General features: G+C 44.9%; 1 protein-coding gene across 1 annotated transcript in view; it reads right to left on the bottom strand.

Moving 5' to 3' along the window:
- Positions 1-521: 521 nt before the first annotated feature.
- The window catches only part of LOC109316474 (sodium- and chloride-dependent GABA transporter 1-like), a 34,085-nt gene continuing 9,672 nt past the window's right edge, over positions 522-24,934 (bottom strand). The window contains exons 4-14 of the mRNA XM_019544591.1: positions 23,541-23,650; positions 23,042-23,174; positions 20,983-21,117; positions 17,603-17,706; positions 15,376-15,500; positions 14,121-14,233; positions 8,276-8,407; positions 7,471-7,573; positions 6,621-6,721; positions 5,029-5,196; positions 522-2,580 (exon numbers count right to left, since the gene is read on the bottom strand). Coding sequence (XP_019400136.1) covers positions 2,476-2,580; positions 5,029-5,196; positions 6,621-6,721; positions 7,471-7,573; positions 8,276-8,407; positions 14,121-14,233; positions 15,376-15,500; positions 17,603-17,706; positions 20,983-21,117; positions 23,042-23,174; positions 23,541-23,650 — 1,329 coding nt within the window. The 3' untranslated portion in view covers positions 522-2,475. The remainder of the gene's footprint in view (positions 2,581-5,028; positions 5,197-6,620; positions 6,722-7,470; positions 7,574-8,275; positions 8,408-14,120; positions 14,234-15,375; positions 15,501-17,602; positions 17,707-20,982; positions 21,118-23,041; positions 23,175-23,540; positions 23,651-24,934) is intronic.

Raw genomic sequence — 24,934 nt, 5'->3', positions numbered from 1 at the left:
GGCTTGGAAAAAACATTTTTATACTACAGGGCAGTGTTTCCCAAACCTGCAGGCTCACACCCTGCACTATCACTTCCCCCTTCTTCAGCTGCCACTGTTGCTGCTTCCCTTGCTGACAATTACCCCCAGCTCAGGGGTCAAAAAAATTTTTGGGCACAGTGCCAAAAACACCTGCAACCTCGATGTGTAAGATGTTGACATACCAGGGCAGACGGCAGGGGAGCCACAAGGGGCCCAATCCTCATCGTGGCAGCACAGCCCAAGGCACACATATACCTGCCACCAACCAAAACCCACGCTGGGGCTCCACAGACCCCAGTACAGCTGCTTATAGTCTCTTGGATGCCTGCCACAGCCAGCATGGGCTGGGGGCAGGCCCCTGCTGCTCACTACATGGCCTGAGCTGCTCACAGTGTGGAGGCTATAAGCAGCTGCACCAGGGCCCACAGAGCCCTGGCCCAGCTAGTTGCTGGTGGTGGGTGTACACACACCTTGAGGCAGATGCCAGGGAAGGGGTCTGGGCTGCTCTGCCACATCATCCACCCTGAGGTATGCATGCCAAGCAAAATGCCTTTGCATGCCATGCTCTGGTATGTGTGGCAGGGGTTGCCTAATCCTGCTCCAGGTGCTGAGCACCACTGATTTCCTCTTGTCAGCAGCAATCGCTGGCAGGGGAATCAGTGGGGATGAGGGAGGTAGCAGCAGCAGCTAGTAGAAAGGCATGAGAAGTATAGTGGGGTGCCACTGATTGCTGTCATGATTGGCATGCATCCCAGTTTGGGAAATGCTGCCACAAGGAACTGATCCTTGGACCAACTCATTCTGAAGCGAGCAACAGGAGAAGCTAGTTTTCACTTGGGTTGAACATGGAGGTACTTTTGGCACTTAGGTCTCAATCTTGAAAAATGCTTAACTCTTCCTGAGTCTCTTCATCTTCCATGCGTAGCTGTGCTCTGTGCCTCTCTCAGAAGTGGTCATCAGTATACTTGTAGAATGGGTCTCTAAGCTTGAGTGAGATGCTAATTAGCAATGAGTGCTAAATGGGAGAGAATCAGGGGGTGTGTGGGGATGGAGAGTACAGTTGGTAAGAAAATAGGAGGAAAAAAGATGGGGAAAAATAGGGGGAATGAAAGGAGAGCTCAGATTCTACAATGATAGGGCCACGAAGATGGTAGGGAGATCAACTAGAATAGATAGATTAAATGGATTCTTTTGACTGGCGGGATAACAAGTTGGGGGGAGAAGATAATATAAGAAAAAAAGAAGAGTAATAAAAGGAAAGCATAAAAGAGATGTCAGAAACAAAGGAAAAGCAAGGAAACTGAGCAAGTGATTGCATCTTACTGACTATATTTTATTGAGTGACCTATGTGCAAAAAGATACCTGCTGGCCCAGTTCCAGTACACTTGAACTGATGCTGCATACGTTCCACATGCAATCCTGCAAGTCAGTAAAATGTCGCAACACATTTATATTACAAGAGCCAAACAAGCAGAAGTGGAGATTTATGTATTTCTTCAGGACACAGAACTGCTCCTCTGGTAGACTGAGAACTGCAAGGACAGGAATGGATCCCCCTACAAGAGCAGAATTCAGAAGCTACTCTTCGGGTAGTAGGTCTGTCCCACTGACAGAATGCAAAACGCAGGAACCATTCTGCCATCAAAGTACTATGTGAGCGTGCCCTTGTTTATGGCAGGGGTGGGGAGGAGGGAGGAGTACTCATAGCTTAAGGTAGGAGACAGCTTCCCATGCAGTTTTGGCCCCATGCCATTCCTTCCTTTGCACTCTCAAGCCCTACAGGACACCACAGAATGCCATGGCAAGGCAGAAAGCAAGTCAAAGTCAAGACTATCTGGCTACAGAAGGACTTTTAGATCTCCTCGCCCTCCCAGCTAAAACAGATCCAGAGCCCTAGCACTTGATCTCAGTTTTGGAGAGGTATCCAATACGCAGCAGTCTTGTGTGCTCTTCCTTGATGCATTCCACATACAGCACTTCGGGAGTATGTGATTATTAAAGCTGCTTCAAATTAAATCAAGTGATGATCACCTAGGACTTGAATGGAGAACCAAAATGCAGCTGTTTTCCTTGCTGTGGAAGCTTAGCTGTTCATCAGATGGTGGATGGTTGACGTCTGTATAGAAGAGGAGGCTGAAGAACACAACAAACAAGAACCACTACGAAGCTGTTGTTCTCTAGAAAATACCGCCTCTAAGTAAGCAGACATAGGCCTGAGAAAATCCTTTCTGACAGCCTGGACTGGAATTACAGATTATAAAAGACAGACACTGCACAAAGTCCTTGTTGAGGTAGACAGAGACTCCTGACGACCTTGGGCTGGGAGGAAGTAACATGATAGGGCTCCTCTGAAACCAGTAGTGGAGCTGGGAACACACAAAGGGTGCCAGAGGAGACCAAAGGGTAGCAGCATGACCAGCTACAGAGCAGCACAAGGAGGTCCTGTCCTCTGCTTAGACAGCAGCATCAGAGCCCATCCCGTTTGATGAGGTCTTTGGTGTTAGTTCATTGTTCTGAATGTTCATCTCTAAGGTGGGTTGTGTCATCTGCTGAAAACGCTGCCCAGGAACAAACAAAAATTACAGGAAGGCTGCAAGCACTTGGGTGATTGTGAGATGGGAAACAAACAAAACAAAAGGAGGAAATGCTTTCACCACTACCTCTCCATGTGGTACATGAGGTGAAGGTCATTTGCCAGTATAATCAAATCACTTTGGCATTGTTATTTTATATATTCATCTCTTTTGAATAGAGGCCAGATTAGGCCAACAGTTACCAGAATCTAAAAAAAAAAGAGCTAGTCAAAACATTTTTTAAAAGAAGACACATGCCAGAATCATTGCCACTTCACGGGGTCCAAAATGGGCCTGCTTTCCTTTTTGCATTGACTTTTCCATTACGTTTTAATTAAAATGTTATCCAAGGACTATATCCAAGCTTACACTCTCCACCTGCATGGATTTTTATGCTAGCATTTATTCCCAATCATATCACCGTGACAGGAACAAACTCCAAATAAAGCTAAAAAACATCAGTAAACCTGTGTCAGGAATCTACCTGGGACTGCCCATGCATGGAGATAGAGCCCAGAAGAGAGCAATCCCTCCAGGAGAAGTGTACTCATTATTTGAAGAGTTTGGGTTGAAGCCTAGGGCTGAATGAACACAGAAACTGAAGTCCCTTCTTAATCTTAGAAAGGGGAACTGAGATAAATCATGTTCACAGAGTAGAGGGGAATCGGGCATGAACTGAATGTAGGTTGTTAGGTCAAAGGAGGATCCCGTCCAGAATCAGAGGAGGAGCTCCCATGCTCAGACACCACAACTGCAGCGTCGCTTGGTGGGAGAAGTGTCTGAAATGTTTATCAAGCCTCTCCTGTAATTTATGTTCTTTTCTATTTACATTCATGCTCAGTAGGATCAAAATGACTTATAATCTTGCCTGTCTGTCAAAACCACTTTATTCTGCATTGGCATCTAATTTTCCTCCAGCCTCAGCTCTATTACAAAATAATCCAGGATCAGTGTGTGTATAAGAGGCCAGGGCTTCACACACATCCTATCTCCCTGCTGCCACCTGCCGTTCACTGATGAAGTGCTGGGTGATGGGAGAGTAGTCCTAGATTGACATTTTGCTGAATTGGAAGAGCAGTCAATGCGCACCAGGATACTGAGTTTGATAGAGTGCTCAGCGCGAAAGGACGTCAAATAGAAACGAATCACACTGTTATCTTTTCTAATTCCCATTGACTGACACTGTCAATATGCACTGGATGCTGAGAGAACTCCTTGTACTATAAAAAATATCAGTCTGCCATAGCCCTTCAAGAAAGGGATTCAAAGGAAATATGGATAACTGCTGGGACAGTATCTGAGATCCCACATAATAAAATAGATTCAGGTACTTACTCAACTGCCCTGACAGAAAACCAAAAGAACTACATGAGGAGTTCAAGCATGAATTAAATGCAAATTCAATGTTCAGTGTCAGTAAAGATATCTTTTAAATTTAACTCACAAATTTCCCCTATTTTTCTTCTAGGTTCCATTATTTATTAACCATACATAAAATCCCAATCAAGTTGATTAGCAATGGCCCCGCCAATTGATTCGAGCTCTGAAAAGCCTAAATGGAAAGAGCTTGAAGATTAGAAATGTGTCTGTTCTCTCCCACCCCCATACTTTGGTCCCAAACACAAACATGACCTCCCTTCACAAACCTACCTTTTGCAAACCTCCAGGTATTTTCAATGTTCTCTAAGGGGAGGATGCAGTGGGGACTGTTGTTTTTCATACAAAGCAGAATATGCAACCTTGAGCTATTAATGGAGAGAAGGTTAATGCCCTGTCTGCATTTTCTGGCCCGAAAGAAAATGGTATTGGTCTATTATGGATTCAGCATTCTCTTGCTCTCTTTCTTTTGGTCTTTTTAAAAATGAACTGTAGAAAGAGATCCAACTCCCAGCCTCTTTTTTATCCACAAGACAGATAGCTATAACGCAGGGTTCCCTATCCAATTGACTTCAGACCCAATTTAGTTCAGGGACTGTGTTCATTCTGTTGTTTTCCCTCTGACATCAGACTGCCAGTTAATGACACTCCTAAACAAAGCTGTACAAGAACTGGAACTGTGCTATGTGGTGGGAACCTCCATGCTTTCAAGAGCTGGCTTTGTTCTGAATTAGGTAAGGAGTCACCTCTCACCATTACTCCAGTCCCTTGAGCCAAGTAGTTGCCCACAAGTAAGGCAGGGTTTCTGTGGAAGGTGTTGTGCAGGAAGTAGCAAAAAGCTTTTGGAGCAGGTCTGAATAGTGATGGGAGGCATAGAAGGGAGGAATGAGGAGGGAGTATCTGGGAAGCCGTGATTTACAGAGCACCCTTGGAGTCAATGTTGTGGCACAAAGCCTGCTTTCCTGGGTGCTGGGAAGGTTTATAGTAAGCTGGCGGTGGGAAATTCACTTGGGACAAATAACTGAGGAAAATGGGAAGTGCCAGTGCTGCTCTTACCTGTCTGATGGTCCCCTTTGAGATGAAGAAGTAGTACAGCATATACCCTGGAATCAGTAACATAGAAGACAGAGCCATGAGCCAGCCGATGCCCTGCCCCCATGTGGGATAGACATATTTACCCAGAGTCAAAGGGGTCATTTCAGCAACACTGAAGACAAACACACCCTGGGGAAACAGAGCCAGTGGTCACAGCTTAGGATGCCAAAAACAGGAACATTCACTTACTTTGTGCTTCAGTCTAGAGTTCCCTAAGACTTCACTGTGAGACATAAATCAATAAGCCTGTACAAGTGGCTCCCAGCCTTTTGTTGGCCCATGGGTAATAATACTGAGCAGTATTGCACTGACCAATGTTACTTTGCTCTCCTTGTCAACCAGGAATAAAAAAAGATATCTGTAGAAAGTAAGATTTCCTGTTGCTATGAGCATGCTGTGGAATCTCCCAGGCAATATTTCACCAAAAGCTGCAGGCTTGAGATCACTGCCCTACAGCAATCTCGACAGCACCATTTCCTGCTCCAGTCTCTAAACTGTCCATCAAAACAGACCAGTAGCATAACTAAGGGAGGACCAGCAGGACACCAACTCTGGGCACTAATTTAAGGATAGGCATGAAAATAGCAGCTACTGCTGGTCTGGCCATTGCCACCACCAGCCAGGCCAGTGCTGCTGCCCTCTTCCTAGGACACAAAACTGCCCAGTTACCTCTGCAATAGACAACAATTTTACACCATTTTCCTGCTCAGAAACTGGGAATGAAGCAGTTGTGATGGACCACAGTCAGGGTACCTAAACTCGTCTGCCCCAGCCAATGAGCTCATACCACTCCCTACTGCTGCTTTTGCAAGCAGTACTCCCATATCATTTCCTAAACATTTTAAACACTTCCTTTACGTGATTCTCAGGAGCTTGGACCATTCCAAACTGTCATTTGAACACCATTCCCTTAAGTATTTCCTGCAGGAAGAAACTGCATTATAGATGATAGTGCCCCAGGCTGAAATAGGTATAAAGGGTGGAGGAAGGGGGGCTGAACATGGAACAGGAGTAGCTGAGAGTTTCCTCCATAGTAATAAGAAGATTATAAACTGTTCACCACACCCATTAGGCATATGACAAGAAGTAACGGGTTTAGGTTGGATATCAGGAGAAACTTTCTAACTTGAAGGATAGTTAAGCACTGGGATAAGATTGTCTGGGGTGGGTAGTAGAATTTCCATCACTGGAGGTTTTTCAAAAATTGGTTAGACAAATATCCAGCAGGCTTTTTTTTCATGTATATAGTTGGCCCTTTGCTAAGGGCAGACAATCAGATTAGATGACTTCTCGGGCTCCCTTCCACCCCCCTCTTTTCTATGATTCTGTGACATCAACAGTTCACCTTCTGGTACATAAAGCAGAATAGTAAAACGTCTTCTGAGGGGTTCAGAAAGAGTCTCCCGATATTTCTTTATCAATTCAACATCTGCCTAGAATTACCTTGTACTTACAGCCAGATCCAGACTGAGCACTTCCCTCACCCACAGAACCCCTGCAGCTAGGAGGACCCACTGGATCAGCTTATACAAATGTCATCACTTTGTTCTCACCAAACAAATGAAGGGAGTGCAGAAAGCCCAGCAGATCTTCCACCAGCCGCAAGGTTTGTAGCCAATCATCTCCTCAATGTTCCTGTAAAATCTGTTCACACCTACAAGGAAAAGTTTGAGTTAAACAAGGCAAAAAAATCTTGGCATCGTTCTCATCATCATCACCCAGGGAACAGGATCAGTATTCAGGGATCAACTACTGACCAAGAGCATCAGAGAGACAGCAAGGTGAAATTAAAGTGGAGAGCAATCATTTTGGGGAACAGGAAGAACTCAGACTCCTCAGTTACAGAGAAGGCCATTTTCACAACCGCTGAGATAACCTCTTATGATCAGTAAAATTATCCACAACCTCTCACACTAACACAATGACAGAAGTAATTACATCTTGTGTTCTATACTGTAAACCAGACCAGGTCCATACATGGACTCTGTAGGGGTCAGGAAGGAATTCCCCAACATCCCAGCCCTGGAACGAACAAGGGGATGTTGGTCTCCCTTCTGAAGCATGAGGAATTATCCACTGACAGTGTATCAGACCATAAGACTCAACAATCAGATTTGGACTGGCAAGTTGTACACCCTGAGAAAAATCATAGGCTAGAGGCCTGAGAACATATCAGTTTGAGAAGGAGTCTCTAAACATGTGCAGTGTGTCAGTCTGGACCAGCAAGCCAAGTCCCTCTTTTTGGCTGTCTTTTCAAAGCCCCATAGCCCATGCCTGACACTGTTGTCTGTTGTACAACAGACTTCAAAGTTGGGCCAGTGTGAAAGGCTTCTGAAAATCCCCCTTTTGGTGTCAGTGTCCATGCAAATGGAGAAGCAAAGGAACAAGGGGGCTTGCCCTTACCATAACACCAGGAAATTGAAATGGTCTCAAAGAAGACAAGGAAGAGAAGACACATGCCACTGGCTGAGTAATAATCAAACAGCTTAAAGACATAGATGCCACCCTGAGAAGACACAGCAAAAGGCAGGAGGACTAGTTATCCAGTATAGCCTGGCTGAGTAACTAATGAATAAAACAGTCAATGCTATTTTCTAGCTATGCTGGTTCTGGATGTTAATTTTCTTGGAATAGGGAGGCCAACAGAACGACATCAGCCCATTAGAATCTAATTCCTGTCATCTTGATAGATGTGCTTGGGAATGGGGCCAAAGAGCAGGCATTCAGGCCTGCAGAGTGGGGAGAGAAAGAGAGAGAAGCTGGGCTCTAATATGACTAGCTCCCCTCTCCCCTCCCAATCTTAGATGAAATCACTTGCTAAATTAATCACTTTTGCCCTTCCCACTCTACTGCAGATGTTTATGCTGACATGCCCCTGCTGGAACTCATGCATTATGAAGTCACACAATGGGAGGCCCAAATAGAGGCTTCCCTCACTGCCACTGAACTGGAGCCTCTGCTTCATACACAGGGAACCTGGGCCTCAGTGCTACTGCTTTAGGACTCCAAAAGTCCTTACATGCCTTGGGTCATCTCAATCTTCTGCTATAAGCAGAAGCATCCTGTAAGGATGTGCCATCCTCCCCAGCATAGCAGGTTTCTTCTGTGGACCCAGGTCCTCCTCTTAGTACTTGCTATCACGAGGTAGCAACAAAAAGGCACCAAGAATGAAGGTTAGGGATGGAAGAATAAACACAGCCATAGGTACCTGGGTGATATTGGAGAATCCAATGAGGTAGGAGATGAAACAGATGACAGCAATGAAGATCTTCTTCCTAGCTCTCAGAACATGGGGATACTCATCCATGAGAGCTGTGATAAACCCTTCCACGGTACAAAACTGCAGAAGTAAACATCCCAAAATACAGTTGGCACCTTCTGCATTTTGTAAGAATGCTTCTTCTTCCTTCCTCCTCCACCCCGCCCCCCGCAGGCCTTCTCCTTCTCTGAATGCAACACCCCTATGACTTGATTTGTTTCGCACTGCTCCTGCTGCCCTGGGGGCTGGAAACTGTGGATGAACACCCCTGCAGTCCTCAATTCCCTTAAGAGCTCTTATACATAGGACTGGGGCTTGCGGCATTGTGATCACTTCAGGCTTAAGGTGCTTACAAGAGACTTACTTTAGTTTGAGTCAGGCTCTACTTGGTTTTGTACAAAGGCAGCAGGAGGTCTGCAGTGCCCTATTCAAACTCTTTGTCTGGGCAGCTCAGCTCTGAAAGGAACAGTCCCCGTATGACAGTATTGAAGAGTTAATGTGCTGAAACCTGGTGCTTGTGTGTCAAAACTTCTTGCTTCCACTTGGCTGCAGGAATCAGCACAGGTTGATGTGTTCTGAGGACTGACAGTCAGAAAGGCATGGACTGGAGTGATGTGAAAGAATGATGTGTGTCAGGGAAAAGGAGCAGAGCTGGTGTGGAAAGTGAGGGGGAAGGAGGCTCAGAGGAAGAAATGGGTATGCCAAGCTATGGCAGAGATGGATAGGGGAGGGCAGGAGAAACCACCAGCACTCAAAGTCTTGGCTATTAGATGTCTTGGACAAAAGGGTAAATGGAAAGGGTGACAGAGTAAGAGGAGCTTGACAAAAAGGGCCTTGGAAGCCACTTCAGATTAGGAAACAGGTATTAGAAAGACCCTTTGGTACAGAAAAGCAGGGGAAATGGGCATAGGAAATCACTGGAGTAGGAACATGTGAGAGAAGGGAATGGAGAGAGGAGCAGGGTGATGGGGACAGCAAGGCTGAAGTGGTAGAAACAAATTAGTCACACCTCTCCACATCCTAACCAGGCTGTGTGATACATGGAATACATGGGAAGAAGTAGTCCAGTTATGAGGCTGCTTGGTTCAGTTCATACAAAATGGTAATTAATTTCATGCCATTCACTGAAAGAGACATAATGTTTAATTTCTCCAGCACACAGGAATGATCTAGTTGGCTGGAGTACTGGTCTGGAAACCAGGATGCCCTGCATTCTGATTTGGACACACACTTGCTGTGTAACCTAGACAAGCCATCGTGGTCAACATTTTCAACCATGGATATTTCAAGTCAGACACCCACATAAAGTACTTTGGCACCACCTGGTAAATAAAATGGGTTTCATAGGCAGTGTTGAGCACCAGCAGCTCCCACTTAACCTTTGAATAGCACGTGGATACAGAATCTTGTATTACTTATTCTCCTTTCTCCCCTTTCCCCCTGCAGTTGCTGTGATACATTTTACTACATACGTTCACCTTTCACCATTATTTCTGCCTCTTTTTTGTGAGCAATGTCTTGTCCCCTCACCCTTACTCTGATGATCCTCCCATCTCCTAAATTTCTTATTTCCATCAGAATTTTCTCTCCGATACCCCTCCTCCCACCTCTCCTTGCCCCTTTCTTATCCCTGAATTAGTCGTGAGGCCAGAGGTTCAGGCCCTGTGGTTCAGTTGCTGACCACTTGGTACCCCATCTTGATCAGCAGGAACAAAAAGATTTTTCCCAGCAGCTCCAAGGGTCTGTTACTGACACTTCACTACCACATGATACAAGGAATACCCATTGGCATCAGTGGAAGTTACTTGCATCACACAACAGAGGAGCAGGGCCCAAAGGAAGTCTAACTGTTAAAAAGAGCCATGCAGTAGAGAGACTTATAACTGGGTCTTAGTGCTCTGCAGGTCTCTGAGCTCACCTGCAAGAAATCCTCATGAATAACTGGTAAGAGGCAGCATTCATCACATGGGATAGACACAAGGTTGCAGTCACAAAGCTTCAGTAGCTCCCCTGTGGAGCAAAAGCCTGACCAGAAAACTGGTAAGTTAAAAGAAATCACTAATATGTTGTGCAAGAGGGACTAGATACAGAGAGAACTAAACCCAAGATAGATCAAAGAGAGCGGAGGAGGCAGGGTCTAGGAGGGCATGGTAGGGGTGTACATCCATACAGGCCTCTTCTGCAGTTCAAGAGCTACAGATATGAATAGGAATTTGAAGTGCCTCTCCTGGCAAAAGAGGCAGGACTTAAGCAAAATAAATATCAAAGGATGCTTTCCCCAGAGCTACAGGATAGAGGTACACCCTGTCATTTTCCCTGCTGCCCCTCAAGCTCCCAGACTGAACCACATGCTCACACTAGCATCTCCAAAGCCAGGCTTCCCCTGAGCCCAGGTGACAGCAGACTGAATCCCTGCTTCCACAAAGTACACAAATCAAGGTTAGGACCTGATTCAGCACAGTGCTTATGCAAATGTTTATCTTTAAACACATGTTTAAGCACCAGGGATGCGGCAAGGAACATACTGAAAGTTAAGCACCTGCTTGGGGCTGTTCCTGAAACAGGGCTCTACTGTGCAAACTCCCCCCAGCCTCCACAGGGTTCAATTCTATTGTTAGCCCATGTACGTCAACACCATATAAACCTCCACCTTAATTTCCCTCCCATGCTTGGCTGTCCCTTAGGTTTCCCTATCTTTTCTCTAGGGAACCACTCCCACCTGCTGGAATGGGTCAGAAGACTTCTGTTAATAGTGGAAGTTAACTAATGAACCCTCCTCCTCTGTGGCACCTTAACCAATATCCTGATGCAGGAGCAGTCATGGACCGGACTACAAACCATATTGCTATATGCTGTACACCAGTGATACTTAATGAGAACACACTGGGTCCTAATTTCCAAATTGGAAACCACTTTTCATTAGCGTTTCCAAACACAACGTGTGCAAATCAGGATAGCCAGGCATCTGCTACTGATGGAGGAGCTGTTACAGCATGTGCAAATGAGGCATATTTTTTACATGCAGAAGCTGGCACTACGAGGTCCACACTGTATGAGTCAATTGTAGATCCAGTTTAACCGAGCCTCCACTGTGCAAACAAAAATCCTCTTAAAATGCATTTATCCATGTTTCTCCAAATGCTTGTTTTGCTTTTGATGCCTCATTCTACCCCTCCTCCAGGCACTGCTGTCCCCCAAAGAACAATCTTCTCTCTAAGGCTGATTGTCATATGGGGCTTGGAGACTTTCAAGTGACATTTGAGAAGCAAACTGTAATAAATGAATTCCACGCAGTGCTTATAAGGCTTATTGTCATGTATCCAGCTATTTGCCGGAGCTGAGTGAGTAATCCATGGAGAATAATTCTTTCAATGAATTTAGCTGATTTGGGAACATTTAGTCATTATTTGAAATTATTTGCCAAATAATGTCTGCAATAACTCTGGTGCTCCTGAGCTGTCTGGTGGGAGCATTCAGTAATTGAAACTGTAGCTTCACAGATTACATTCGATTGGACACAAAGTGGGACACTTGTGAAAGATGCCTATGCCTGATTATGAATTACATTTGATGTGACTGATGGTTTTTGTGACCCAGTAGATCACCCATGCTATAGGGCAGGAATTTGTCATATTATGGAGAGACTATCTGGCAAGGATATGAGAAGCCATGACAAAGCAGTCAAATACCATCATCACTGAATTAATCTCTACTCCTCAGAAACCAAGGTTTTGCTATGAAAGATTCGTAGATTCATAGATGTTAGGGGTTGGAAGGGACCTCGCAGATCATCGGGTCCATCCCCCCCGCTCTAGGCAGGAAGACAACTGGGCTCAAGTGACACCAGCGAAGTGACTGTCCAGTCTCCTCTTGAAAATCTCCAGGGTAGGGATTGCACCTCTTGACCCTCGACTGAATGGCCTGCCTTCACAGAAACTTGCCTTGGTAAGAGAAAGGGCTAGAATCCTCCCAGGTTAAGTTCAAAGGTGGAAAGGCTTTGTTTTCTTCACAAGATCCAAAAGCTGGTAGCCTTCATAAAAGGTACTTTTTAAACAAACAACATAATTTTATTTCCCAAAATAAAAGACAAGGCTAGACCCAAAACTCAACTGCAAACTCAAGCCAAACCAGGGATAGCAGAAAAGGGGCTTCATGGAGCTTGTTGCTTTCCACAGAAGTACTCCCATTTGCTTTATAAGGATAAAAGGTTTGTATTTAAGAAATTCCTTTGCAAAGCCCTAAAGAGATAAAAGAAACCAGAACTCCCACTTCCAAGTGGTCTCTGCGGGGCATGTGTCCAAACAAGTGGGGACTCAGGAAAGTTGTGCCACTGGATCCAGAAGCTAGGCAGCCAGACTACAGGTCCTATCGCCCAAGGAATGGGTAAGATGTAGTACCACAGCGATCCAGAGCTAGAAGCAGTGACCAGTAGCTTGTGGGACTCAGCAGCTGAATCCAATCACAACAAAATGGTGTCCCCTAGGACCATGGGGCTGTATCAGAAGTGACACAAGATTCTCTATAATTTCTGCCTGTTCTTTTACTCTGCCCCGTCCATAAAGGAAAATAGGGGCAAACAAAGGAAGCTCATGTGAGCACAGATAAGCATCAAACAGGCATGAAATGAAGCATTTCATTTTGATCTTCCCCACCATAAAATAGGAACAAAGTAACAAATACTGATATTTTCCCACAGAAAATGTAATTTTGTGGATATCACATTTTCTGCCAAAAATATTTTGATGGGAAGTTTCTAGTTGGGTGTATTCAGCCCCCATTCACCTTCAACAACAGCAGTGCCCCAATGAAAAAGTTGATTCCAGCAATAATGAGACAGGCTTCACCCCTAATAGCAGCACAAAAGGGTCATGAGCATTCATCAGATCTGAAAACAGATTTGAAGGGAAACCAAAGGCATCTATACACATGCTCGGGGGAGGAGGGAGGGGGTGCTTTAATTAGAGCAGCTCCAAAAGCTACTCTAATTAAAGGGCTCAGAGCATTTCATGTATCGCAGTCCTCACACTTCAAAATGGTGGTAGGGATGCTTTATCTAAAGCTCATTCAACAAGCTTTGAAGCCTGGGGACAATGATACACAAGACACAGAGGGTGCCCAGAGCTCAGTAATTACCACACTCTGGTAGACTCGATTAATCAAATCAGGTCCAATGCCCTGTAATTAAAGCATGTCGGAGCAGCCTCCACACTTGTGTATAGGCACCCTAAATTTCTGAGAAGCCTCTGGCCAGAAAATGGGAACCTCCATTTTCTGACTCACTCTTTTTGTTGGTATACAAAAGATTGGTCATTACTGTGATTATTATTGTTGATTTGTATCAGGCCCAGGCAGTGATCAGGCACTATTTTTGCTTGGCATGCCTAATGTTTAGCATGGAGATGGTCCCTGTCTCAGAGTCCATACAGCTAGAACTCATCAGGAAACAGCATATCACTATACAAATATCTAATTATATGGATGAGATTCACATCAATGGGTGATCCAGCCTCAGAAGGCTTACTCTAGAAATGGGGCTCACTTCAGCACAGTGGGAGGTTACCCAACACAGTCATATGGCTCATGAGGGGTAAAAAAAAAAAATGTCTCCCAAGGGATTTGCCCCATATAGATATGTTTTGCTTTTGAGAGTGAGAAATCAGCCAACATGGCTCTGTCTATGAACAGTGGAGGACTGATAATCTCCTAATTGATCATAGATGGTGGAAGACGGGGCTGCTCTTACCAAATCATCTCTTTGTTTCTTACCGCACTTTTCCCCTGGGTGTTTTCTCACCTGGCTGTCCAGACCTAACATCATTAGCATAGAGAAGAAGAGAATTGACCAGAGAGGAGACATAGGCAACTGTGTAACAACCTGTGGGTAGGCAAGAAAAGCCAGTCCTGGACCTAGAGTAATGAAACACAATGAACAGTCTATGTCTGTAAAGCATTTTGACAGCAAGATAAGTCAGAGCAACTATTATGATTAAACAGAGAGACTACAGCAGCAAAGAACTGCCAATAGTTAATATGAACTCCATAAAAAAAAAATTTCTGCTCCTCCTTGCCTGGGACATACCCAAGGTATATGAAGCATCTCAAAGAGGAAGGGTGAAGGACTGTCAGCATGCATTAGCTCTTTCCCTCCCCCTGAAGAAGAATGCTATGGCTTTACCATACACAACAGAACTAGAGAGCTGGAACTGGACAAACGATTTCTGATTTTTTTGTTATTAGAAATGTTCATTTTGTTGAAATAAAAACTTTCTGTGAGAATATGACATCAACTAAAATTCATTTTGGGAAAGCAACCAATCAAGCCGTTGAAAGATCAAAACTGGAATTTGGACTTTAAAAGGTTGGAATTTCCCACAAAAAAAAGAAGTTTTGAGGTTTGATCATCTCTGCATAAATATCATCAGAACTTAGGTGCTACAAAGGAATAGTACTGTAGCAAACCAACCACTGTAAGTCTTCCTTTAAGTATATCAATAAGGAAACTAGGTAGACATAAAAAAAGCACAGAAGACTCTTAGTTTAGTTGGAAGTCAGAGTGCAATAATCACTTGAGTCTATCAGGAATAAACTTCCTGAGCTATTCTGGATCAAGCACTTTTTCATCTGCATTAGCCATACCAAAAGTCTCACTACCAGTCTCCTGAGCATCCAGTACCCAAAGCTCTCAGCGAAGTGAGTTACACACTTGAACACAAGTCAGGCAAGCTCTGTCAAAGTTATATGCCAACTGGCACATACATTATTACAAATAATTATATTTGGGACATTTGAAAAATGTTTTTCTTTTTCTGGGTAACTTCAACTAAGTTCATGGGCCAGATCTTCAGTAGTTCAAATGTACACCAGGGTAACTTCATAAATCCTCCTGAATTATGAAAAAGAAAAAGAAAAAGAAGGGAACAAACAGGAGAAGTAGCTTGTCCAAGCTCAAAGAGCAGGTCAATGGCAGAGCTGGAAATGAGAGTGAGTTTTCCTGATTTGCAGGCCAGGACCTTATCCACTGGGTAACAATACAGGCAACATCTACTTACCTGAAGATGCCAGCTCAGCAATTGACTTCTTGGTGATGTGAGACATGAAACCAACAATAGAGAAAATAACAAATCCTGCAAATAGGCTGGTGGTGGAATTTATACAGCAGACAATGATGGAGTCTCTGAAAAAGAGAAATAGATGTGAGAAAACCTTCTTCATTTCTGTTCCCATCAGTTGATTAGAACAGAATAACAGTTGGGTTGTCAGATGAAGCTGGAAATGAGGCATAAGGATGAATATGAGAAGTGTCATACTAGGTCAGACCAGTGGTCCATCTTGCCCAATATCCTGTCTCTGATAGTGACAAGTGGTCAGTGCTTTAAAGGGGGAGTACACATGCAGAGCATGTCTCATGGATGGATCTAGGATGTTGAAAAGAGGTGTGCAGATGGTATGGTGCATCATCACATATACCATAACACATTTTTTCTCTAGTTAAAGAGAAACTAGAAGCATTATAAATATGCTAGGGGGACAGCACTACATTATTCAATTTAAGATCAAAGCAAAAGCAAATATAATTTTATTAGCATGTTCACTAATTTGCTAGATGACCTATGAAGTTTTAAAAAATATGAAAAACTAGGCAAAAATGGTCAAAATAGTCAAAAGACATTGTGTCATTAGTCCTGTAGTCATTATAGTAAAATGTACATTTCTTATTCAAGTTCACAAAATGTAGTCTTCTTGAGTGTCTTGACAGAATTTCCAGCACTTTACTGTCAGTCATTTCTACACCTAAGTTAATATTACTTCATCTGAGTTAAAGTTTTTATCTAGGACTAAAAACAGTCTGCAGGACTATGAAATACAAGAGAGAATATAATAGAAGAGCCATTACCAAGAATGGCTAACAGACAGCAATACTGCAGAAGAAAGGATAGTTTAAATAGTGGAACATCAAGACCATTAAAATGGAGAGAGGGTTGTTAACACCTGTGGAATGAAGAGATCTTAGTGTGAATCAGATCAACGATAATAAGCCATGAAGTCCATCGCCACTGCACCTTCTAGGCAGTCAGTTTTAATGTGTAGATAGAGCAGGAATCAAAGGGAGGTACAATTGCATCACTGTACCCCCAAGGATCCACCCCGGCATGTCTAGTGTAATTCAACCCATGTCTCACACTCCCTGGCTTCGACCATCATTGGTTTAGGGATGTCAAAGGCAGCAGGGTAACTAAAGAAGGGCACTGGCCCCAGGCACCAACTTGAAGGGCAGAAAAAATAACAGCCGCCACCACAGCTGTGTGATTGCATTGACAGCTGGAAGTTATCAATACTCCGGTGCTGCATCCAGCTGCCACAACCACCTATGGCAATGCATTTCATAAATGAACTATGTACTGAGTAAGAAAGCACTTCTTCCTCTTGTTTGTTTTAAACCTCTCTCCTGTTAATCTCAGTGGGCATCTCCCTGCTCTTGTATTCTGGGACTTTGTGAATAACAGTTCCCTGTTCACTTTACCTATGCCATCATGGTTTCATAGAAGTCTGCCATATCCCACCTCATCCTTCTCATTTCCCACCTGAAGAGTCCTAGACTGTTAAAGCTTCCCCTGGTATAGCAGCTAATCAATACCCCTGATCAACTTTGTTGCCCTTCTCTGTCGTTTTTCTAATTCCACTCCATGCTCTCCAAGATGTGCAGACCAGAACTGCATGCAGAATTCAAGATGTGGGTGCAGAGGCAGTGCAAATCAGCTGGGAGCCTGCGGTAGCTGCAATGAATGGAGGTAGCGGTGATTTCCAGCTGCTGCCATGATGCTGGCAGGATGGTGCAACTGCAGCAGCAGCTGCTATTTTTTCACACCCTGACCTTCAAGTCTGTGCCTGGGGCTGCAGTCTTGGTTGCCGCAGCTTAGCTGCAATGTTGCGTGAGTGCGCCACAGATTTATACAGTAGACAAGTGAGAGAGGTCAAAGTGGTGAAGGACAGATTTGTATGTGTGCCATTGCCAGAAGATGGTCAGATATTAAGATCAAAGGTGAGGCCTTAGTTGCATGTTGATAAACTGCAGAGTGCAGGGTCAGATACTAATGGGCCAGACTGTGAACACTTTACTCTTGCTGGTAGTGGATGCTCATGGGAGTAGAGTCAGAGGCTTCACTGGAATTGCTCCTATGACTCAAGTAGTCACCAGGGTAAGGCAGAAGTTCAAAATATGTTTCTACATGTTCTTCTGCTTGCAGAGGCATTTGAAGAATGATGTGTTTAACACACCTGTAGACATTGTTGTGAAAGGTGTTATAGCTTCCCAGGGCAATCAGAGACCCTAGGCCCAGTCCATAGGAGAAAAAGATCTGCGTGGCTGCATCCATCCAGACCTGAAAAGGAGAGGCAGGCTTAGTTTATACTATTGCCTGTTTAACCCCATCTCCCAATCAAAGTTCCTGCATCTGCTTAGAAAAAAAGGTCATCACGTCTATGACACTTTTCTGTGGAAATGCTGAAGGTCATTTGGTCAAAAACCTTTTTACAAGGAATTAAAGAACAAACTACACTGATGTACTCCAGAGATGAGTATCCAGTATAAAGGGCTGTGGTGCTTTGCCAAACTGATTTCTGCTCTGATGGAGCTGGGACAGAAGAGCCAGCTGCAGAAAGACTCCCACATGGCTACTTAGCGCCCACAGCACCAAAAGTAAACAGAAGTTTGTGCTGAAAATGGGGCCACATCAAAACCTAGTTTGTTCAGATTATAGCAGTCCCACATCCTGGAGATGTCTGTAGTCTCCAGCCCAAGCCTTCCTTGTGCCTGACACAGGTCATGAGAAGGCTTCAAAGGGTTTCACATTGAGATTCATTTCCCATAAGCACCCCAGAAGGGGCTGTTTACCCAAACCTATCAAACCTCCTGGGCCAGCCAAATGGAAGTCTTACAAGAATGGTCTTCTGTATTTTATTTCCTTTCCAACCTGTTTCTTGTGAACCAGAAATGCCAGCAAAATCAGAGGTATCCCTGAGGTATTGTGCTGGACAGTTGGAGGGGTGGGGAGACAGCAGAGGAGGGAGGTGCTGCTCAGCACCGGAGGGAAGGGGATGCTGAGAGTGGGTGTGGGAGGGGAGGTGCTGCTGAGTGCCAGAGGGGCGACGGGGACCAAGAGCCAGGTGGGGAGCAAGTACAGGCGTCTTACCTGATCTGGGGACTCAAAAAAGTCCCCGGCTGCTGCTGCTGGGGTATGGTCTGCCCACCTCGGTTGTTACTCCTACAACAGCTGTGAAGTGACCATCCACCCACCTGCTGCTATCCAGGTGTGGACTCCCTGGGAGAGGCACCATTTTGGCACTCCCACTAAGTTTGCATCCAGGGGTTGTGTCCTGCTCAGCCATCCCAAGTTATACTGTACTACTGAGAGGAAAGTTTTTCTCTCCATAGGTCAGCACGTCTGCTTCCAGTGGCAGCAAAAGGTCAGAAAACCAGACACTTGGAGAGGAAAAGCAATGGGGATGATTGTTAAGGGCTGCATTTTTTTTAAGATTCAAGCTTCAGTAGCATATGTATGAATGGGCATAGGTGCATGCAACACAGAACACTTAAGTGAACCTCAGGGAGACATGTTGCCTGCTGGCAACACAGCATCTCCTGCATCTCCCCTCTACCTGGCAAGAATACATGTTGCTCCTCCACAGAGGTGGACAAAGTGAGTGCTCTCCTTCACAGCCAGCCCAACAACATTGGTTAACAGAGGGGGTGAAACAGTGGAACATGGCATTTGCCTCTCATAGTTTGCTCTGGGGCTCCTACCAGTCCAAGGGTAATAGGGGGAACCAACCCCTGGGTTTAAAAGAGACTGATAAAACAGGAAGCCCTTGTACATCCTCCTCAGCTGGCAAAAACACTAAGGGCACAGACAGAAGAGCAGCTGCCTGTTGTAACTCATAGCACTTTGCAGGAAGTGCTATGAGTTGGAAAAGTCCCCTGGACCCCAAAAAAGTTTGCTGTTGGGTCTGGGAGTTGGGGATTCCAGCTGCTTGCTGTGATCCTGCTACCTGGTTTCCATAGCAATGTATGCCACTCCACCCTGCCACCCCAGACACTGTTTTCAGAATGGGAGTGGGGAAGGCAGCAGAGGGAGCTTGTTCTTGAGAGTCCACAGTCGGCACTGGAGAGCCCCATCCTCCAGTGCTCACTGAAAGGACCCCCAAACCAATTCCCTCTGCTCCCTTTCCCCCATCCCTTTCTGAAAATAGTGACAGGCTTGGAGCTTCGCAGACACAATTTACAGAACGTGCGCTGTTTTGAAGCATGTTCATCTGAACCCTCATGCAATAGGAGTTCAGATTTTCCCAGGATTGGGCCCTTATAAAGCAATCTGCAGCCATGCGATTCTGTTTGGTGAAAGCTGTAGACCACCTTCTGGGGTTACATCAAGCAAACATTGTCACTTATGTCTGCACCCCTAGAGCCTGGTGCAACATGATTTTCAAAGAGCATCCAAGAATATTCAAAAGGACTTTGCATTAGGTTTAGGTCCTTGAAATAGGCAAAGACTAGAGTGGGGTAGGGCAGGAGGTGAGATATACTGCACCATTTCCTTTACCTCTTAAGGCAGACCAATGCAGGGCCTTCCTGAATGAACGACAGGGTTTACAGAACATCAGTACTTGCAGCAAGGTTACCAAAACTCATGTTTTATCACAAGACTCCCTGTATTTGGTGCTTTACTTAGAGTCCCACTCCTCAAGTCACCTGACCATATGAGTTTCTTTTTATAAAAAAGCTGCCTGGTAGCTGACATGGTTGCAAAGAAAAGCTTTAAAATATACAGGTAGTTCCAGGGTATTTAGTTGTTCACAGCCAAAAAGGTTAAAAAAAAAAAAAAAAAAAAAGCAGAACATATTGGGTTTTGTTTTTTAATTGCCTGATGCTTAAAATTATCTTTTATTTTCTTGGGACCCTCCCTCATGGCTTTGGAATACTTGTGGGTGGCTGTAATATTATAGCGGAGTGTCTCCTACAAAAAATGGATCACGGGAACTCTCAGTAAAGCAAGACTGTTACCACTTGAATGTGACTGGCAATCTCACAGACCTCTAAGTTACTTTATAACATAGAGACAGTGTTGGCTGAGAAACTTTGCCTCTACAAGCATCCCTGCTTCTCCTGGGACTCTGTTGTGCTTCCACATATTAAGGCAATGATACATGGCCATCACTTGTAATTTAAACCCTTCCACCAAAAATAACAGTGACACCTATTGCTGAACTGGTTCTGGTCCCAAATTACACAGACCAACAGCACTCAGCTCCATTGCCTCCTCCTCCTGGGACTGCATTAGCTAGCTAAAATTGTCACCCTTAGAATAACCAGTGTGATGGGGCATTCCTGCCACTTCCTCATTAATAAAGCAAAGCCTTAGCTGGTATAACTGGGCTGATATCTCTCTGTGAATAACATTGCAGAACTTCAGTAGAGCTAGAAAGATTTACACTACCTGTCCCTGGTTTTGTTACAAACTGGAAATGGTGTAGCATCTGGGATTGTAAGGCTAACATGGGAAGCTTTTCTGGTGCCCTTTCCTTGAAATGTTCTGACAGTGTCAGGGAACAATACTATAGCAGTGATAGTGCTGTCAAAGCTTTAAGAATTGGGGTACAACCTCAGACTTAGAGAGCTTGCTGAAGTCCGGTGTCAGGTAAAAGAGGATTCCCTCCTTGGCTCCTGGAAGAGTGACGCCACGGAAGAAAAGAATAAACAACATGAGGTAAGGATAGGTGGCTGAAAAGTATACAACCTAAAGAGAGATGGAGAGAAAGATGTCAGCAGTTAGCGACACACTAACTGCCAGCGGGTGCAGCTACTGTGAAGTTGACTAATTAGCTCTGTAGAAAAGTGCCATTGTCTACACGTGTGTTGGTATGAGGGTACAGTGAATTAATTAATTCTGTCATAGGATACAGTACTCTGCTATGGCAGAGTAATTGTGTGTGCTGACACACACGTGAAGACGGTGACAGGGGCTGGCTGGACACGAAGGGCATTTTTACATATGCAAGCACTGCTGCGCCAGGTGCTTTGAAAAGTGCCCGGTGCTGTGACGCTTGTAATTGTATAAGTGGCATAATGCACGTCAGCACTGAGAAAATAGCAGTGACACGCTTTTGAACTAACACACTTAGAAGGTGCTTTAGTTCAAAAGTGCACTGCCACCATTTTCTGCGTGCTGACATGCATTTCGCCACTTATACAACTGCATGAGACACAGCATAGGGGCAGATCTCCAGCCCATCACAGGACCAAAAAGCATGTGTATAAATGCCCAAGGGTGTTTTATGAAGTGCAGGGGCTGCCTGCCGCATGGCTCCATACTTTAGCACTCGTGTCCCAGCCAGCCCCTCCACCACCTGGCACTGCCACCTGGAGCCCGGGGCTGATGCCCCTAAACCTGCTGGTGGCCCCGGGCTGCTCCACCCCTGCTCAAACTGCTGCAGTCCTGGGCACACGTGTAGGCCAACTCTGGTGCTAACCATGCCAGAGTTTATTGCTCTGCATTAACTGAACATGTAGATGCACCCAATGTTATAGCAGTTACTACAGTCTCCTATGTATTGTGAGTTTATTTCCATTCATTTGTATCCATATAGGAAAAGAAGGCTGGTAGCCCAGAAAAGAAATAATCTCCATAGACATTACACAGAAGGCTCATGCCTCATGTAAGAAGTAGCTGACTTCCCCCTGCTCCTCCCCCATCCCTGTGTTATGTTACTACTTATGTAATATTTCTGAATTTTTAGGGTTTTTTCTATTAATGGCATGGGAGGACTGACTGATCACAGAAATATTGAGATAAACTAATTCCTGGTGAAACTGCAGTAAAAGCAATTCAATTCTATGTGTGATGAATTTGATCCACAGAAATAGGAAATGTAACCAACTGAAGTAATCTTGCCCTTATTTTCTATCACTTTACCGAGACTTATTTTATTAAAATGCTTCAGCAGTCCTAATGTCCTTGATTCCAGCACTGTGACACTAGTTTACAACCTAAGGGAGTTTACCATAAAGAAGTTTTTTCCTGTTATTTAACCTAGATTACTCCTTTCTTGTCATTGCATTACTCCAAGTTGTACCCTAAAATATATTTATCAGGACCACTATTTTCATAAACTGAGTAATTTCATGGATTTGTCCTTTCATTCTACTAGTCTGCAATGTTAAACAATAGCAATAGCTGGCAAATATAATATGTTTCTGTTCCGAGGGTCATCCACCAAGACCTAAAGTGGTAGATGACGATTTCCAAAAGAGACTAGTGATTTCAGATGCTCAATTTGCAACATCTTAAAAGGGCAATTTCCAGAGAGGAGGTACTCAGGAGTGGGCCATAGGCCTTTTTAATATGTCTCAAGTTGGGCATCAAATGTAATTTTTGAAAATTTTTGTCTGAGTCCATCAAAGATCTGACAGTTCAATATTCAGCCCTGTGACTCTATCGTTGTAGAGTGCTCTCTATGTTTAGAATGAAAATTACTGCAAGCATGGTGGCAATTTTTATAACTATGAAAGGTAAATGTCAAGAATTTAATGGCACTTGCTGCAATTCTGCCTTGAAACACAGTAACCCTAATTACAGGCACTCAAATAAAATTGAGTCTGGAGGACATTTCAAAGGACAGCAATAAAAAGCAACACTGTAATGCAAGATTATTGCAAAGTACCTTCCCTGTCCACTCTACACCTTTCCAGATGGAAAAATAGACAAGAACCCATGCTAGAGCAAGAGTTCCAGCAAGGGGCCAGCGAATGCTACCTGGCTCCCCCAGGCCTCCAGAAATCTGGTGCATGTTCCTTCTGCAAAACAAAAGATGTTACATTTTTTAAAGTACAATCCACAAGGAACAAAGGGTTTGAAATTGCAGGGGTGGGCAAAGGGCACAAAGGGGGTGAAGGAGCATGGGCAGGGAGTGCAAAGGCCTTAGACACAGAGAAAAAGGATGAAAGAAGGAGGACGGAAGGAGGAAGGCTTTGATCCCCCCTGCTCTGTCTGAACATCTGACTACATGCGAGTCTTCCATTTAGAAAGAGCATCTCCCGTGGGGCACCCTCTCCATATGGCCTGCTGAATAAATCCATGCTATTGACAGAGACTTTCAAAGCAGCACCAAAAGACGGAACAGCCACTGCAATGGTAAAACCTGACATAGGCTGGAGACGTACTCCCAGAACTCAGTCACAGCACTGGTCAGATTGGTGGTATCGTTGAGCGAGTAGTTGGAAAAGCACCGATCTGTGTTCCAGGCATTGCCACAGCTTTGCCATGGGAGGTCCTAAAGGGAAGAGGAAGTTGAGGGTAAAACCAGGGTAGCAATATTTAACTCTGCTCTCAAAACACTCTTCATAGCCCTCTCATCACTGAATACGTATTTGCTTGTTAACCCTCTACCACCTCCATTTGTACTAATTAACAAATGAATGAAGGAAGGAATTAAAATGTCAGACTCTAAGAGCAGAGGATTCTCTGTGGACTTTGAGAAGGGAATGTGAGGTCACGTTCTCAGGAGGGGAGAGGGGCTGTGGAAGCATAAGCCTTGGTGGACAGAGAAACTAGGAAAAGAGACCAGATGGGTGCTGGAGCATCAGGCAGTGCCTGAGGGGTATGGGCACGTGGAAACATAGGAATAAACAGGTGGAAGAGACTACAAAAACAGGAGAACATGCCAGAAAGCATCTGCAGAAATGTAAAGATGTGCCAATGTGTAGGCAGTTGGTCGGGTATGGGGGCTATTGAACATGAGGATGGCAGGGGGAGCACAGTGGAAGGTTGCAGGAAATGTCAGGCCAAGCTTGCTCAGGTATGTCTACACATGCTTGGAAGGTGTTATGGGGGTAAGCATCTTCCAAATGTAGGGTGGACATATCCAGTGTGCCAAATAAGGTCTTGGCCATGCATCCATTTGTAATGCTACAAAGTGCTGTAGGGTGCTATGGGAGTAAGCACTTATTCAAAACCTCAAAGCCATGCTGTACAACCAGGATGGGACTTTTGCTCCCTCTGATTCCAGGCCAGAGAGGTTGCCTCTAGCTGATGCCACCACCAACTCAGGGAAAGGGCCGAGGGAAAGACATGCTGTCCTCACTCCCCACCAAATTTGTGGGCAGTAGGGGCTTTGCTTGATGACTGCACCTGCCAGGACTGGGTCCTGCCCCCACAGCAGCAGCTGTCAAAGATAGGCTGTAGCCATCAATGGGGGTGGCAGAGCTGCTCTTCTTGCCCCCTCCAGCTCCCTGCTGGTGGTGGGGGGCTGTACTTGCAGGCCATGGCTTCCCCCCTGTGTGGAACATCTTCCTCAGAACAGTTGAACAGCTGCTGATGAGTTGTTTCATAGATTTCATAGACATTAGGGCTGGAAGGGACCTCGGAAGATCATCGAGTCCAGCCCCCCGCCCAAAGGGCAGGAAGTCAGCTGGGGTCATAGGATCCCAGCAAGATAAGCATCCAATTTGCTCTTGAAGGTGTTCGGTGTAGATGCTTGAACCGCCTCCGATGGCAGGCTGTTCCAGACCTTGGGGGCTCGGACAGTAAAGAAATTCTTCCTTATGTCCAGCCTGAA

The sequence above is a fragment of the Crocodylus porosus genome, unplaced genomic scaffold, assembly GCF_001723895.1.
Source record: "Crocodylus porosus isolate Cpor-Errol unplaced genomic scaffold, CroPor_comp1, whole genome shotgun sequence".
Taxonomy (NCBI): Eukaryota; Metazoa; Chordata; order Crocodylia; family Crocodylidae; genus Crocodylus; species Crocodylus porosus.
This window is presented reverse-complemented; position numbering and strand designations above follow the sequence as displayed.